Here is a 13,741-nt window from a genome sequence, read left to right on the forward strand (position 1 = left end):
TTAATACAAAATGTGTAAATTGAAGTGCTACACAATTTGTGTCAATCTTCTACAAGGAATTTTAATCTCCACTACGAACATTTGATTAATGAAATAATGTCCCTGATTGATTTGAAAATACATGCTAACTGGGCTTGGTACTGGATGAAGAATGAAAAGTCAAAAGTAGGAACTAAGACATGACATCTTTTAAGAGTAGCTGGACTTTGTGTTGGTTTCCACTGTTCTTTATCCAGAAATGTAACTGCTAAATCTGCGTGAACACTACATTTCATTTCATTACATTCATTTCATTTCATGGACTGAGATCATCATTGTTCTGATACACAACTCTGCTGCAATGCACATCTAGATTCATGTTTTCAAGCTTGCTGATGACACGACTTTATTGAGCCTCGTCAGCAAAATGATGAGTTTACAGACAGAGAGAAGGTGGGCAGTTTGAGGACTCGTGTAGAAGCAACAACACCTGGACATAACAGCAGATCTTATTTTTGACCTCAGGAGGATCCACAGTGGTTAATGTGTGTCTGTGCACGTGATCATGGGATTCTACGAGTCTTGGGTTGCACATCACTGAGGATCTCATCTGGGCCAAAATAAATCCCTGCAATGTCTTAATTTCCAGGAGGGACTGTCCCCTCAGTACATTCATTCCATTCATGGGATCAACAGAGAGCATCCTGTGCAGCTGTACCACTGGACCACACCATGAACAATTAGATAGAAAGCTTTACAGAAAGGTCTACAGGGTGTGTGGTTGAGACCAATTCTGAACTTGAGTGATGTAGCTGAGGCTCTGTACAAGTTCAGGGTTTTTTGTCAACTTCAGTTATTTGCTGTAATGATTTGTGAATTTAAAAAAAAATGACTTCATTTTCACAGCAACACATTTTTCAGGGTAAACTGGGACATTGTTCATTTCAAGAGAACAAAATAAAACCAAACCAAACAAACAAAAAAATCCTTGGTGTGTAAAAGTCTTTTCTCTTTCTCCACAAGATGGCATCGTCAGTTATCTTATTGTGGCCCAAACACAAGGACCCTGCTCGCGTCCCTGAGAGATTTCGACTTCTTTGATTATGAATACTGCTTTTCACAATAATATACACTCTCTTCAATCATACAGAGTACTTTTATATGTAATACATTGAAAAAATACACAGAAATTGTACAGATAAAGAAAAGAGGCCTTTATTTGTCACATATACATTCGAGCACAGTGAAATTCTTTCTCTGCATTTAACCCATGTGAAGCAGTGAACACACAACATCCCCATAGCAGTGGGCAGCTGCGCTACAGCGCCCGGGGATTAATTGAGGGTTCGGTGCCTTGCTCAAGGGCACTTCAGCCATGGATGTAGAGGGAAGGGAAAATGCTGTTCATTCACTCTTCCCACCTACACATTTTCCTGCTTGTCCAGGGAATCAAATTGGTGACCTTCTCTAACCTTTAGGCCGTGGCTGCCCCAGAGATGTGAGATCTTATTGCAGTTGTGTTCTAGTCTTGATTCTGATTATTCGATCGAGCTGAATAGTATAATTCTCAACTCTTCATCAACAAAATGACTCCTTTCTCTGAATTAATGAAGAAAATTGAAATTGCAGTCAGACTATTAATACAATTTGTTAATAATGTGTGATGTGTAATATATTTGTCTCCAGCATGGACAAGCACATTACAGCTGCAGTGAATAAAATGGGCTCTGGACAGGTTCACTTGGAATGGAGGCGCTGGTGGTGTTTGTGACTGGATAATGTAAATGTTCTATTTTGCTTCTACAGTTTCATGTTAAAATGATAACTAGCAACCAAGAGATTTTTTTTTAGTTTCCAGGTTTATAAAGCAGAATAATCATATTTAAATTATATGAGGCAAATGAATGAATGAATTAATATTTATTAATTCATTAATTGAAAGAAAGAAAGAAAGAAAGAAAGAAAGAAAGAAAGAAAGAAAGAAAGAAAGAAAGAAAGAAAGGTAGGTAGGCCAGGCAGCACACTAGGCTACAGGGAAGAAATAAGAACCACAAAGGAAATAAAACATCCAGTCTCTCTCTCGCTCTCCTTAAGACCTCATGGCTTGCTGGAATCTTTCATAGTATGACCAAGAGCAGCAGCTGGTTTGTTCCTCACCTCAGTGAAATAACAGGTTTTGTCATTACAAATTCCATAAATCAATCACATTATAATAACAATAGTAATAACTTGTTATACTATTTTTTTTATCATGACATTTATTTACAGCAGTTTCTGATAAGGCCAAAGCCCCTAATGCAGTAAAACTACTTATAAAACATATATAACAGGAAATTTAAACATTTGTTTATTTATTTATTTGATTATATTTTTACAGAATAGAGTGATTGATTTTTCATAATTATATGAATTCTGCTGACAGTCGGAGTTGAAGACAGGTTCCCCATGTGAGGCTGAATGTAAAGCCAGGATGCTTCAGTAAGAATCAACAATCTGTCAGTAACAATGGTGACACTGTCATGTGGTGCTGTGGGCTGGAGCTTCATGAACCTTTATGATGTGAACATATCATAGTACAGAAAGAATACTTTCACTCAGCTGAGACCATTCATCATGTTCACTGTTATATTCATGTGTCTGTGGCTTTCACTCGGTGAGTTAACTTTGACTTTTTGTTATTGCAGAAATATTAAGTGTTGAATTAGTGATTTATTCGTCTGTGTGGTGGGAAGCAAAATCAGAATGTGGGTCTGACTTATGTAGTTCTGGCTTAATTGTTTAATGTATAAAAACATTATGTTCTCTATGACAGGTGACTCCATGGCAGATTCAATCGAGCCACGTTTCATTCGTACAATGATAGATGAAGGCAGTGATGTTACTCTGTCCTGCAGCTACAAAAAATTCAGTGGCACAGTGACCAACCTGTACTGGTACAGACAATATCCAAACTCTAAACCTGAGTTCCTTCTGTATATCTTACCAAGTGGACTCCAAAGTGACTCTAACTTACCACGTCTCTCTGCTGAAGTTGATGAAAAGAATAACCAAGTGGATCTGCTCATCTCCTCTGCTGCTGTATCAGACTCTGCACTATACTACTGTGCTCTGCAGCCCACAGTGACAGGAAATCCAACTGCACTGTACAAAAGCTTTCACACAGTTATGTTACACTGAAGGCTGATCAACTTCCAAAGTTACATAATTCCAGATGATATAATATCAATGATATAATGAGTTAAAATAAATAAATGGGGGGTTAGATCAGTCAATAAAATATATATCCAGTATCTCTTGGCTCGGTCTCCTGCTACACTGTAAATAAATAAGACATGTCTTGGGTATTTACATGAAACACCAGGATATTTAAATAATACTTCAGTGTCTTCTAGGAAGACAAGGAGGATGTAAGAAAGCACGCATGGCTATTATAAAGACACCTGCGTCTATCAGTAGACACAAGACGCATCTTCAAATGGCCTATCAGCTTGTAAGAATGATCTCCCAAGCCAAGTATAGATCTTTAACAATTTATTTGGGCACGAGCTCTGTTAAATGTTTTGATGTTAGGAAAAAAAGTAATAACGACATATCTGTACTAAAAAAGAAGATAAACCCAACCTTACAAGCTGCATATAGGCCTACTGAAACAAACTACTTACTTTAGATGGGCCTGTTAAACATGTCCCTGGCATCTTATTTGTTTGTATTATTCATTCTTTTTTAAGTTTGGTTTTCTTCATCACTTCACAGTTATCACTTATTAAAACTCATGCAGCAAACCTAAGTCTGAATTCAAGACACCGGCATCTTCATGAACCGTGCTGAGAAACACTGTGAGAAACCATGGGGTATTTACCATTGCACGCGAGTCAGCAGCAGTGATAACCACGTGATGCTGTCCAACCAGTCACGGAGCAGCGCGGACATTTTGACCTGCAATTCACATCCAGCAGTTGCTACCAGACTCACAGCCATTGCTCACTCATCATATATTTTTTGGTTCATTGTTACCAGTAGATCGACCTTGTATAATGATAAGCATCAATAATTTACTGATTTGTTAGTGTTACAGTGAGAGTATCATTCTGTTGATTGCCTTACATTACGTGTGAAGCCTGCCACATTTAGCTAAACAAAATCCGTATTGGTGTCACCAGACTAGAAGCATGCTAACCTTTTTTAGCACTTTTGGCTAAGATCAAGTGTAGTATCTGTTTTTATCAGTTTAATACCTGATATGTTCTCTAAATGAGGATGTTATATTAAACAGATGTTTAGAACAGGGAGCTGGAATAGGGGCTTGCTCCTTCTGCTCCACACATCAACCTGCTATTGTAGTACCTCCAGGAATGATGCTCTTATTTCCAAACCAAGGGAAAACTTTTTTTTTGGTGTACCAATTTAATGTTTGATATGTTGTCTAAATGATCACTGTAAGAAGTGATTTTGGAGAGTGGTAAATATAATCTATGCAAACCATATAAAATGTACTCGATTATTGCAGTCAGCCAAGGAATTATAAAGTAATGGGTAAATTATACATATGCTACCTATTCGTTAACAGTAACAACCGTTACATGGAAAAATACGGTAAAATATACCCCAAAGCCGTGAGTCCTGTGCTCCAAATTGCGCATGCGTCAGACTGTGCGTTTGAGTGAGCGGGACAGGGAACTCTCGGACTGCCATCTTCCTCTTTCCGGCTGTTAGTTAGTGAGTTATACCGTAAAACAGGTTCATTACTTGAAATGTAGTGTGAAGCTGTTGTACTGCACTTTATTTTGTGTTTTTTGATCATTTGGTGCATCATTGCTGCATATAAACAGGGCGGTTCAGTTATTTGTTGTATAAATGCACCTGGACTGCAGATTTGGTCAGTCCAGAAACAACATTTGAAGCTGTTAGTTAGTGAGTTATAAAACAGGTTCATTACTTGAAATGTTGTGTGAAGCTGCTGTACTGCACTTTATTCTGTGTTTTTTTTTTTTGATGATTTTATGGATTAAAAACATTGAGATGATAAACCATCTGAAAGTCTTTTTTTTGGGGGGTACATCTTACCTGCTCTGAATAAGTAATGGTTACTAACTGATATTAATGGCCTTTGATTAGTAATTATCAGGTACGGTATTACCTACAGTACTAGCAAACAAGAGATAATTTTACCCAATTTCAATAAGAAATTAGCTGTTGAATAGATACATAAATGTGAGGTAAATTCTACCCAATTTATTTAAGTATTTCATAGCTTTTTATTTCAGTTATTTTATACTCAATATATGGAATTAAATCTACCCCAAACAAGTCAATGCTAATTGTTACCTCAGATTTATTGGGTAAATTCTATAGGTTACTTTTTTCAGTATATTTTTGAGAGTAGAGAGCTGGAATAGGGGCTTACGCCTTCCGTTCCATGCATCAACATGATATTATAACAGTTCTATCGTTCCAAAAATTACAGCTGAATCCTTTTGGAGAGAGACATCATTTTGTGTGTGCGGGTGGGTGTTTCCATGTAAAAAGCTTGAGATTTCTAACATTCGATCACCAAAAATATACAGCTCTGCCAGAGTAAAGCCTGCAAAAATAAGTTGAACTCATTAACATTCCTCTCCACGGAAATCTTTAGTAAAAGGTGAAAGATTTATGCATCAATGAAGAGAAACCTGAGCTGCACTTAACACTGGATCAGGTTAGTGACACTGTATTGGAGGTGCAGAAAGCTGGTATAGGGTAAGGTGGCCTGGGCCAATCTCTTACACCTTTACAGCTTTGTTAGCCATTGCACACAGGCAGAGAAATGTCTGACCAACAAGTGTTTTTGATTAATAAATAAGTAAGTAGGGGGTGTTGAATTTTGAAAAGGAACAGTTGAGTGTTGTGTGATCTGTCTAATGAAAAAGTAGGGGAAAGAATTACTGCACACTAACGGTCCAGTTACTTGTTGAGCATGGAGAAAAAAAAAAATATATATATATATATATATATATATACAACCCCGATTCCAAAAAAGTTGGGACAAAGTACAAATTGTAAATAGAAACGGAATTCAACAATTTACAAATCTCAAAAACTGATATTGTATTCACAATACAACATAGATAACATATCAAATGTCAAAAGTGAGACATTTTGAAATTTCATGCCAAATATTGGCTCATTTGAAATTTCATGACAGCAACACATCTCAAAAAAGTTGGGACAGGGGCAATAAGAGACTGGAAAAGTTAAAGGTACAAAAAAGGAACAGCTGGAGGACCAAATTGCAACTCATTAGGTCAACTGGCAATAGGTCATTAACATGACTGGGTATAAAAAGAGCATCTTGGAGTGGCAGCGGCTCTCAGAAGTAAAGATGAGAAGAGGATCACCAATCCCCCTAATTCTGTGCCAACAAATAGTGGAGCAATATCAGAAAGGAGTTCGACAGTGTAAAACTGCAAAGAGTTTGAACATATCATCATCTACAGTGCATAATATCATCAAAAGATTCAGAGAATCTGGAAGAATCTCTGTGCGTAAGGGTCAAGGCCGGAAAACCATACTGGGTGCCCGTGATCTTCGGGCCCTTAGACGGCACTGCATCACATACAGGCATGCTTCTGTATTGGAAATCACAAAATGGGCTCAGGAATATTTCCAGAGAACATTATCTGTGAACACAATTCACCGTGCCATCCGCCGTTGCCAGCTAAAACTCTATAGTTCAAAGAAGCCATATCTAAACATGATCCAGAAGCGCAGACGTCTTCTCTGGGCCAAGGCTCATTTAAAATGGACTGTGGCAAAGTGGAAAACTGTTCTGTGGTCAGACAAATCAAAATTTGAAGTTCTTTATGGAAATCAGGGACACCGTGTCATTTGGACTAAAGAGGAGAAGGACGACCCAAGTTGTTATCAGCGCTCAGTTCAGAAGTCTGCATCTCTGATGGTATGGGGTTGCATTAATGCGTGTGGCATGGGCAGCTTACACATCTGGAAAGACACCATCAATGCTGAAAGGTATATCCAGGTTCTAGAGCAACATATGCTCCCATCCAGACGACGTCTCTTTCAGGGAAGACCTTGCATTTTCCAACATGACAATGCCAAACCATATACTGCATCAATTACAGCATCATGGCTGTGTAGAAGAAGGGTCCAGGTACTGAACTGGCCAGCCTGCAGTCCAGATCTTTCACCTATAGAAAACATTTGGCGCATCATAAAATGGAAGATACGACAAAAAAGATCTAAGACAGTTGAGCAACTAGAATCCTACATTAGACAAGAATGGGTTAACATTCCTATCCCTAAACTTGAGCAACTTGTCTCCTCAGTCCCCAGACGTTTACAGACTGTTGTAAAGAGAAAAGGGGATGTCTCACAGTGGTAAACATGGCCTTGTCCCAACTTTTTTGAGATGTGTTGTTGTCATGAAATTTAAAATCACCTAATTTTTCTTTTTAAATGATACATTTTCTCAGTTTAAACATTTGATATGTCATCTATGTTCTATTCTGAATCATCTCATCTCATCATCTCTAGCCACTTTATCTTGTTCTACAGGGTCGCAGGCAAGTTGGAGCCTATCCCAGCTGACTACGGGCGAAAGGCAGGGTACACCCTAGACAAGTCACCAGGTCATCACAGGGCTGACACATAGACAACCATTCACACTCAATTTAGAGTCACCAGTTAACCTAACCTGCATGTCTGTCTTTGGGGGAAACTGGAGCACCCGGACGAAACCCACACGGACCCGGGGAGAACATGCAAACTCCGCACAGAAAGGCCGTCGCCGGCCACGGGGCTCAAACCCAGACCTTCTTGCTGTGAGGCGACAGCGCTAACAACTACACCACGCTATATATATATATATATATATACATATATATATACTGTATATTAAAAAACAAACAAAAAAACCCTCAGTTTCACCATTTGATGTGTTGTCTTTGTACTATTTTGAATGAATAAATGAATGAATGAACCCTTTATTGTCACTAGTCACAAGTACCAGCGAAATTAGCCGTCAACCTTTATTTTTAATGAAATATAGAGTTTTCATGATTTTCATGATTTCCAGCTTTTCTGGAATTGAGGTTGTACTGGATTATGACAGTTACACTGATATGATTGACAGTAAATGGGATGAGCTGCTTTTAATGAGTTTATCTACAGTTGTATTTCTCTACCACTAGAGGTTCCTGCATACACATGGTCATCTTCACACACAAGAACAACTTAAGTTCCATTCTTTGTGGAATGTGTGCACTGTTTATGCACAAAACTATGTGTCCACATTGGTTAATAAATGAGAGTGCAGATGTTTTGGAAAACCTGAATCACTGCAAGACAGGAATGGTGATGAAAATTCTCATCAGCATTTTAAATCATCTTTAATCATGTTTAATCTTTACAATAAACAGTTTAACTAGTCAGCAGGCTTATCAAACTCTAACCATGTATTTAATCACAACCCAGTTGACTAACACAGGAAACACCTTAGGAATATTGATGCAGTTAGACTGATATACAGTGGAATAGGCTCATTAAAATCAAGTTAAGCTAAACAGTTAAATTGTGGTAGTTAAATTCTATTATGCAGCAGATCACCTCAACAGCAAGCAGCGTACATTTCCTAATTTTTTTTTTTTATTTGTTTGTTTGTGATTGATACATGTCATACATTAGGAAATTCCATGTAATTCCACTGAAATGCAATGGAATGCATTTGTTAAATAAAGTGAAAATAAACAGTTACTGTATATTTGAATTAATTAACTGTTTATTAGTTTAATGCATGTGTAGCATTAATGAGCCTATAATGTTCCATAGAGAAGAAAATTATCGCACTGTCTGCTAATATCACATAAACTACAGAAGGTCCTTATACTCATGAACTGTGTAATATTATCAGAACATTCAGCGACATGCAGAATTATCACACATGATTAACTGTATTATCTACATTCAATATTTGTTTTAATGATTTGATTTAAGGGCGGCACGGTGGTGTAGTGGTTAGCGCTGTCACCTCACAGCAAGAAGGTCCGGGTTCTGTGTCTATGTGTCAACCCTGTGATGACCTGGTGACTTGTCCAGGGTGTACCCCGCCTTTCACCGGTAGTCAGCTGGGATAGGCTCCAGCTTGCCTGCGACCCTGTAGAACAGGATAAAGCGGCTACAGATAATGAGATGAGATTTGATTTAAATAATTATGACTCCATCTTTTTAATTTCTAATTAAAAGATGGCAGAATGTACAAGATTATTCACTGAGAGATTGATGCCAGAATTGATGTGACTGTGAAAGTAGGTGGAGTGAGATGTGGTGAGATACAGTTTAGACAGTTACACAGAGTTACTGCCATTTATATCGACTGCAAGAGAGACACAGCAATCATGTTACTCTTCTTTGTTTTTATAGTTGTTAATACCTTTGGTAAGTCATTTATATTATACACAAACTTCAGGTGGATGCTGGAGATTTTTGTACTGACACCTAAACATGATGATTTAGTTGGTTTAAAAAAAAAAGTCCTTAAATAATGAAAATAGAAATGTTTATGTTGTTGCAATGTCTTTACTGCAGGTGCTGTTGACAGCAGCATTAAATCAGACCAAACCATTATATCTTCAGCTGAGGGCAGCAAAACCACACTGACCTGCACATATGATGACTCGGCTAGAGATCTCCACTGGTATCGACAAAAACCTCAATCAGGACCAGAGTTTCTTCTGATGATTACTATATCTTCAAATTATGTCACTGAAGCTAAACAACCTGACCCAAGACTGTCTATCAGACTTCGTGAAAAGGAAAAGAAAGTAGATGTGGAGATGTTTCCTGCTGCAGTATCAGACTCTGCACTGTACTACTGCGCCATGGAGCCCACAGGGACACAGAACTCAAACACACTGTACAAAAAGTGCAGACTGATTTTTTCCCCTCAGGAGGGAGAGCTGTTTACCTGTTTCATTCAAATACAGTTTTCTGTCTGAGTTCACAAAGTTTGATATTTATTTGCTTTGAATATCTACAACCATCATCTTTAAATCAATGGGGGGAAAGTTGCACTTCCTATGACGATGTAACACAAAGTTCAGACCTTAATATGAAGAAATAGTTTGAGATTCTGATTCATAATTTAACACGATGGTCTCCACCCTCATTATTTAACAGATTATAAAATAGCACTTGATCAAGTACACTGATGTTAGCAGTCAGCTTTCTCAGGCAGCTGTCTGTTCCTCCTATTGATCTGACGTCTGAAGAAGAAGAACTGACAGCCAAGTTAGCAGCTAACAAGCAATCTGTAACAGTCCCTGATGTGGCTGGAGCACAGAAGCACAGCAGGTGGGAGTTGATGTTCACACACACACTTTATTTTTCCTATTTTCTTTGCTTTTTAGCTTTAATCTCATACAGTCACACACAACACACACGTGTTCTGGTCGAGAGAGCTCCCCTTCTCTGCTCTCCCCCTCATTTTATGCTCCGTCATCCCTGCACCACACACACACACACACACACATACACACACACACGTTAACTGACAACAGGTGTAATGACGTGGCCACTCACCTTCCTCGACCCTGCCCTCCATGCGCAAACTGATGCTTGGCCACGCCCCCACTGCCACAATATCAAATTCAGTAAACACAAAGCCTTGTTGAATAGAAAAGAGCTCTCAGATGCAGTGGCTTGCAAAAGTATTCATCCCCCTTGGTGTTTGTCCTGTTTTATTGCATTACAAGATGGAATTAAAATGGATTTTTGGAGGGTTAGCACCATTTGATTAGCACAACATGCCTACCACATTAAAGGTGAAAATTGTTGGTTTATGGTGACACAAACAATAATTAAGTTTAAAAAAAACAGAAATCTGGAGTGTACATAGGTCCCCCCCCCCAAAAAAAAAAAAAAAAAACTCAATACTTTGTCGAGCGACCTTTTGCTGTAATTCTCTATTGGAATCTATACTTATGACTTTTTGTTTATTCTATCGAAATAAATATATTATGCGGTGGCATGGTGGTGCAGTGGTTAGTACTGTCACTTCACGGCAAGTAGGTTATGGGTTTGAACCTTTCTGTTTGGAATTTGCATGTTTTCCCAGTGCCTGCGTGGGTTTCCTCTGGGTGCTCCAGTTTCTTCCCACAGTCCCAAGACATGCAGATTAGGTCAACTGGGGACTCTAACTTGCCCATAAGTGTGAATGTGAGTGTGAATGGCTGTTTCTCTGTGTTAGCCCCATGATAGATTGGCGATCTGTCCAAGGTATACCCCTCCACTGTCAGCTGGTATTGGCTCCAGCTCACCTGACACCTGCAATGAATAAGTGGTATAGAAAATGAATGAATGAATATATTATAGTGGCTCATATTAATCAACAATATTATCACAAAATTCAGCAAAACATGTACATTCACAGAATTAACATACATCATAAACTATATTATCCCCATTTAATATTTGTTTTAATGAATGGATCGTTACTCCAGCTTTGTAATCCTGCTGCATTATCAGACTCTGCACTGTCGTCCTGCACCCTGGAGCTCACAGTGACACAAAACTCAAACAGACGGCCTTCTCCAAACTCGGTCAGATTAGGCTGAAGTCAGATTTAATTTAAACTTTATTTATTTATATTAATGAGCCAATAAGAAGTCCATACAGTGTTTGACAGCAGCACTTCCTGGGTGTGCACTTCTTACAGATGTGTTCCCTCATGTGGAAAGTTCAGCACATACAGCGCTATTATACAGAATCCTCACAGAGCTGTGTTCAGAAATGGCTCAACCATACAATTTACTGTACACAGTGAGATACATCCCACTGATTCTCACTGTCACAACAGGTAATTAACTTTCATCAGCTCATCATTACATTAATTAGTACAATCATTAATTATTACAACACATTTTAACTGCTAAATCATTGTATTAATTAATACCCATGTTTGTTTTCATCTAGTAATTTCTTAATTTCTTAAGTCTGTATTTGGTTTAAAAAATACTTCACTGATTTATTTATTTATATTCTCTTTTACAACAGGCAGTTTTGCAGACAAAATTTGGCCGACAGATGAAGATGCCAACATTGTCAGGAAAGAAACACACTGTTACTCTGAAATGTTCATATGAGTCAGGCAGTGAGAACATTTGGCTTTACTGGTACAAACAATATCCGAACAGCGCACCACAGTTTGTACTGTATAAAGGTGCGAGGTCATATAGTTCTGGCCAGAGCACTCCTGATGATCGTCGATTAGAGTCAAAAACAACCAGAGACTCCACTGAACTTACTATCAGAGGTCTAAAGCTCTCAGATTCTGCGCTCTATCACTGTGCTCTTAGAGATGTAGCACAGTAATACAGAGTCAATGAAAGGCTGTACAAAAACATACAAATGGTATTTATGAAGCTTCTAAAACCACAGATTAAAGATACTCCCTTTACCAACTCATCGGTTAACCGCAGACACAAACAACACTCATGGTAACACATGCACCTGGAGGAAATAGAACAGAATAATAATGAGGGATTAACACGACAACTCCACATTAATCACAGTGAATTCACAAACCTACATGTTTTATTCTCCAAAATATTTTAATGACACTTCCAGATCCATTGTGTCAGGTTTTGCTGGTTTGCACTGGAATAAAACTAATGAACTCTTTTCTGGGTTTCCCCATAACCTATTGTAATCAGTTTTCATTTGTTCATTCATTCATTCACTCATTCATTTGCTCATGTATGTAGGTATATATGTACGAGCAGATGTGACTTTGATCATACAGATGCAAAAAAATAATGAAATAGAAAAATAAGAAAATTCCCAGTGGAATTTTCTTTTCCTTTTTTCCATCGCAAGATTTGATTACACTGAACTTTGATGAATATGGGTCATGTATATCATGTAAACAAAATTATGTGATAAAGGGATGATGACTCTAGACTTTTATCAAGCACTATTTTTTTCAGTTTATTCTGTGATTCAAATTTTCAAACATGCATTTAGGTGGATTGATCACACTAAATTTCCTATACACTCACTGTCCACTTTATTAGGAACACCTGCACATTCTTGCAATTATCTCATCAGCCAATCATGTGGCAGCAGCATCTCATCTCATCTCATTATCTCTAGCCGCTTTATCCTTCTACAGGGTCGCAGGCGAGCTGGAGCCTATCCCAGCTGACTACGGGCGAAAGGCGGGGTACACCCTGGACAAGTCGCCAGGTCATCACAGGGCTGACACATAGACACAGACAACCATTCACACTCACATTCACACCTACGGTCAATTTAGAGTCACCAGTTAACCTAACCTGCATGTCTTTGGACTGTGGGGGAAACCGGAGCACCCGGAGGAAACCCACGCGGACACGGGGAGAACATGCAAACTCCACACAGAAAGGCCCTCGCCGGCCACGGGGCTCGAACCCAGACCTTCTTGCTGTGAGGCGACAGCGCTAACCACTACACCACCGGTGGCAGCAGCATAATACAAAAGAAAAAAAATCATACAGATACAGGGCACGAGCTTCAGGTAATGTTCACATCAAATATCAGAATGAAGAAAAAGTGTGATCTCTGTGATTTTGATCATGGCATGGTTGTTGGTACCAGAAAGGCTGGTTTGAGTATTTCAGAGACTACTGAGCTTCTGGATTTTCACGCACACACACACACACACACCAGTCTCTATAGATTACACAGGATGGTGAGAAAAACAAAAAACAAACAAACAAACAAATTGAGTGAG

General features: G+C 38.6%; 2 non-coding genes and 1 gene segment (V, D, J or C); 2 read left to right on the forward strand and 1 right to left on the reverse strand.

The window, feature by feature from the left end:
• Positions 1-2,592: 2,592 nt before the first annotated feature.
• LOC132886967 (T cell receptor alpha variable 12-3-like) lies at positions 2,593-3,090 on the forward strand (the record flags this gene model as incomplete). The annotated part of the segment is given in 2 exon segments: positions 2,593-2,632; positions 2,792-3,090. Coding segments are annotated over 2 exon segments (339 nt in total), but the record flags the coding sequence as incomplete, so codon positions are not given.
• Positions 3,091-4,153: 1,063 nt separating this feature from the next.
• LOC132897399 (U2 spliceosomal RNA) lies at positions 4,154-4,345 on the forward strand. Its single transcript, XR_009656309.1, has one exon. It is a non-coding gene; the product is annotated as a U2 spliceosomal RNA (small nuclear RNA).
• Positions 4,346-5,541: 1,196 nt separating this feature from the next.
• On the reverse strand, positions 5,542-5,656 carry LOC132895692 (U5 spliceosomal RNA). Its single transcript, XR_009655809.1, has one exon. It is a non-coding gene; the product is annotated as a U5 spliceosomal RNA (small nuclear RNA).
• Positions 5,657-13,741: the final 8,085 nt, after the last annotated feature.

This window comes from Neoarius graeffei, chromosome 1, assembly GCF_027579695.1.
Source record: "Neoarius graeffei isolate fNeoGra1 chromosome 1, fNeoGra1.pri, whole genome shotgun sequence".
Lineage (NCBI taxonomy): Eukaryota > Metazoa > Chordata > Actinopteri > Siluriformes > Ariidae > Neoarius > Neoarius graeffei.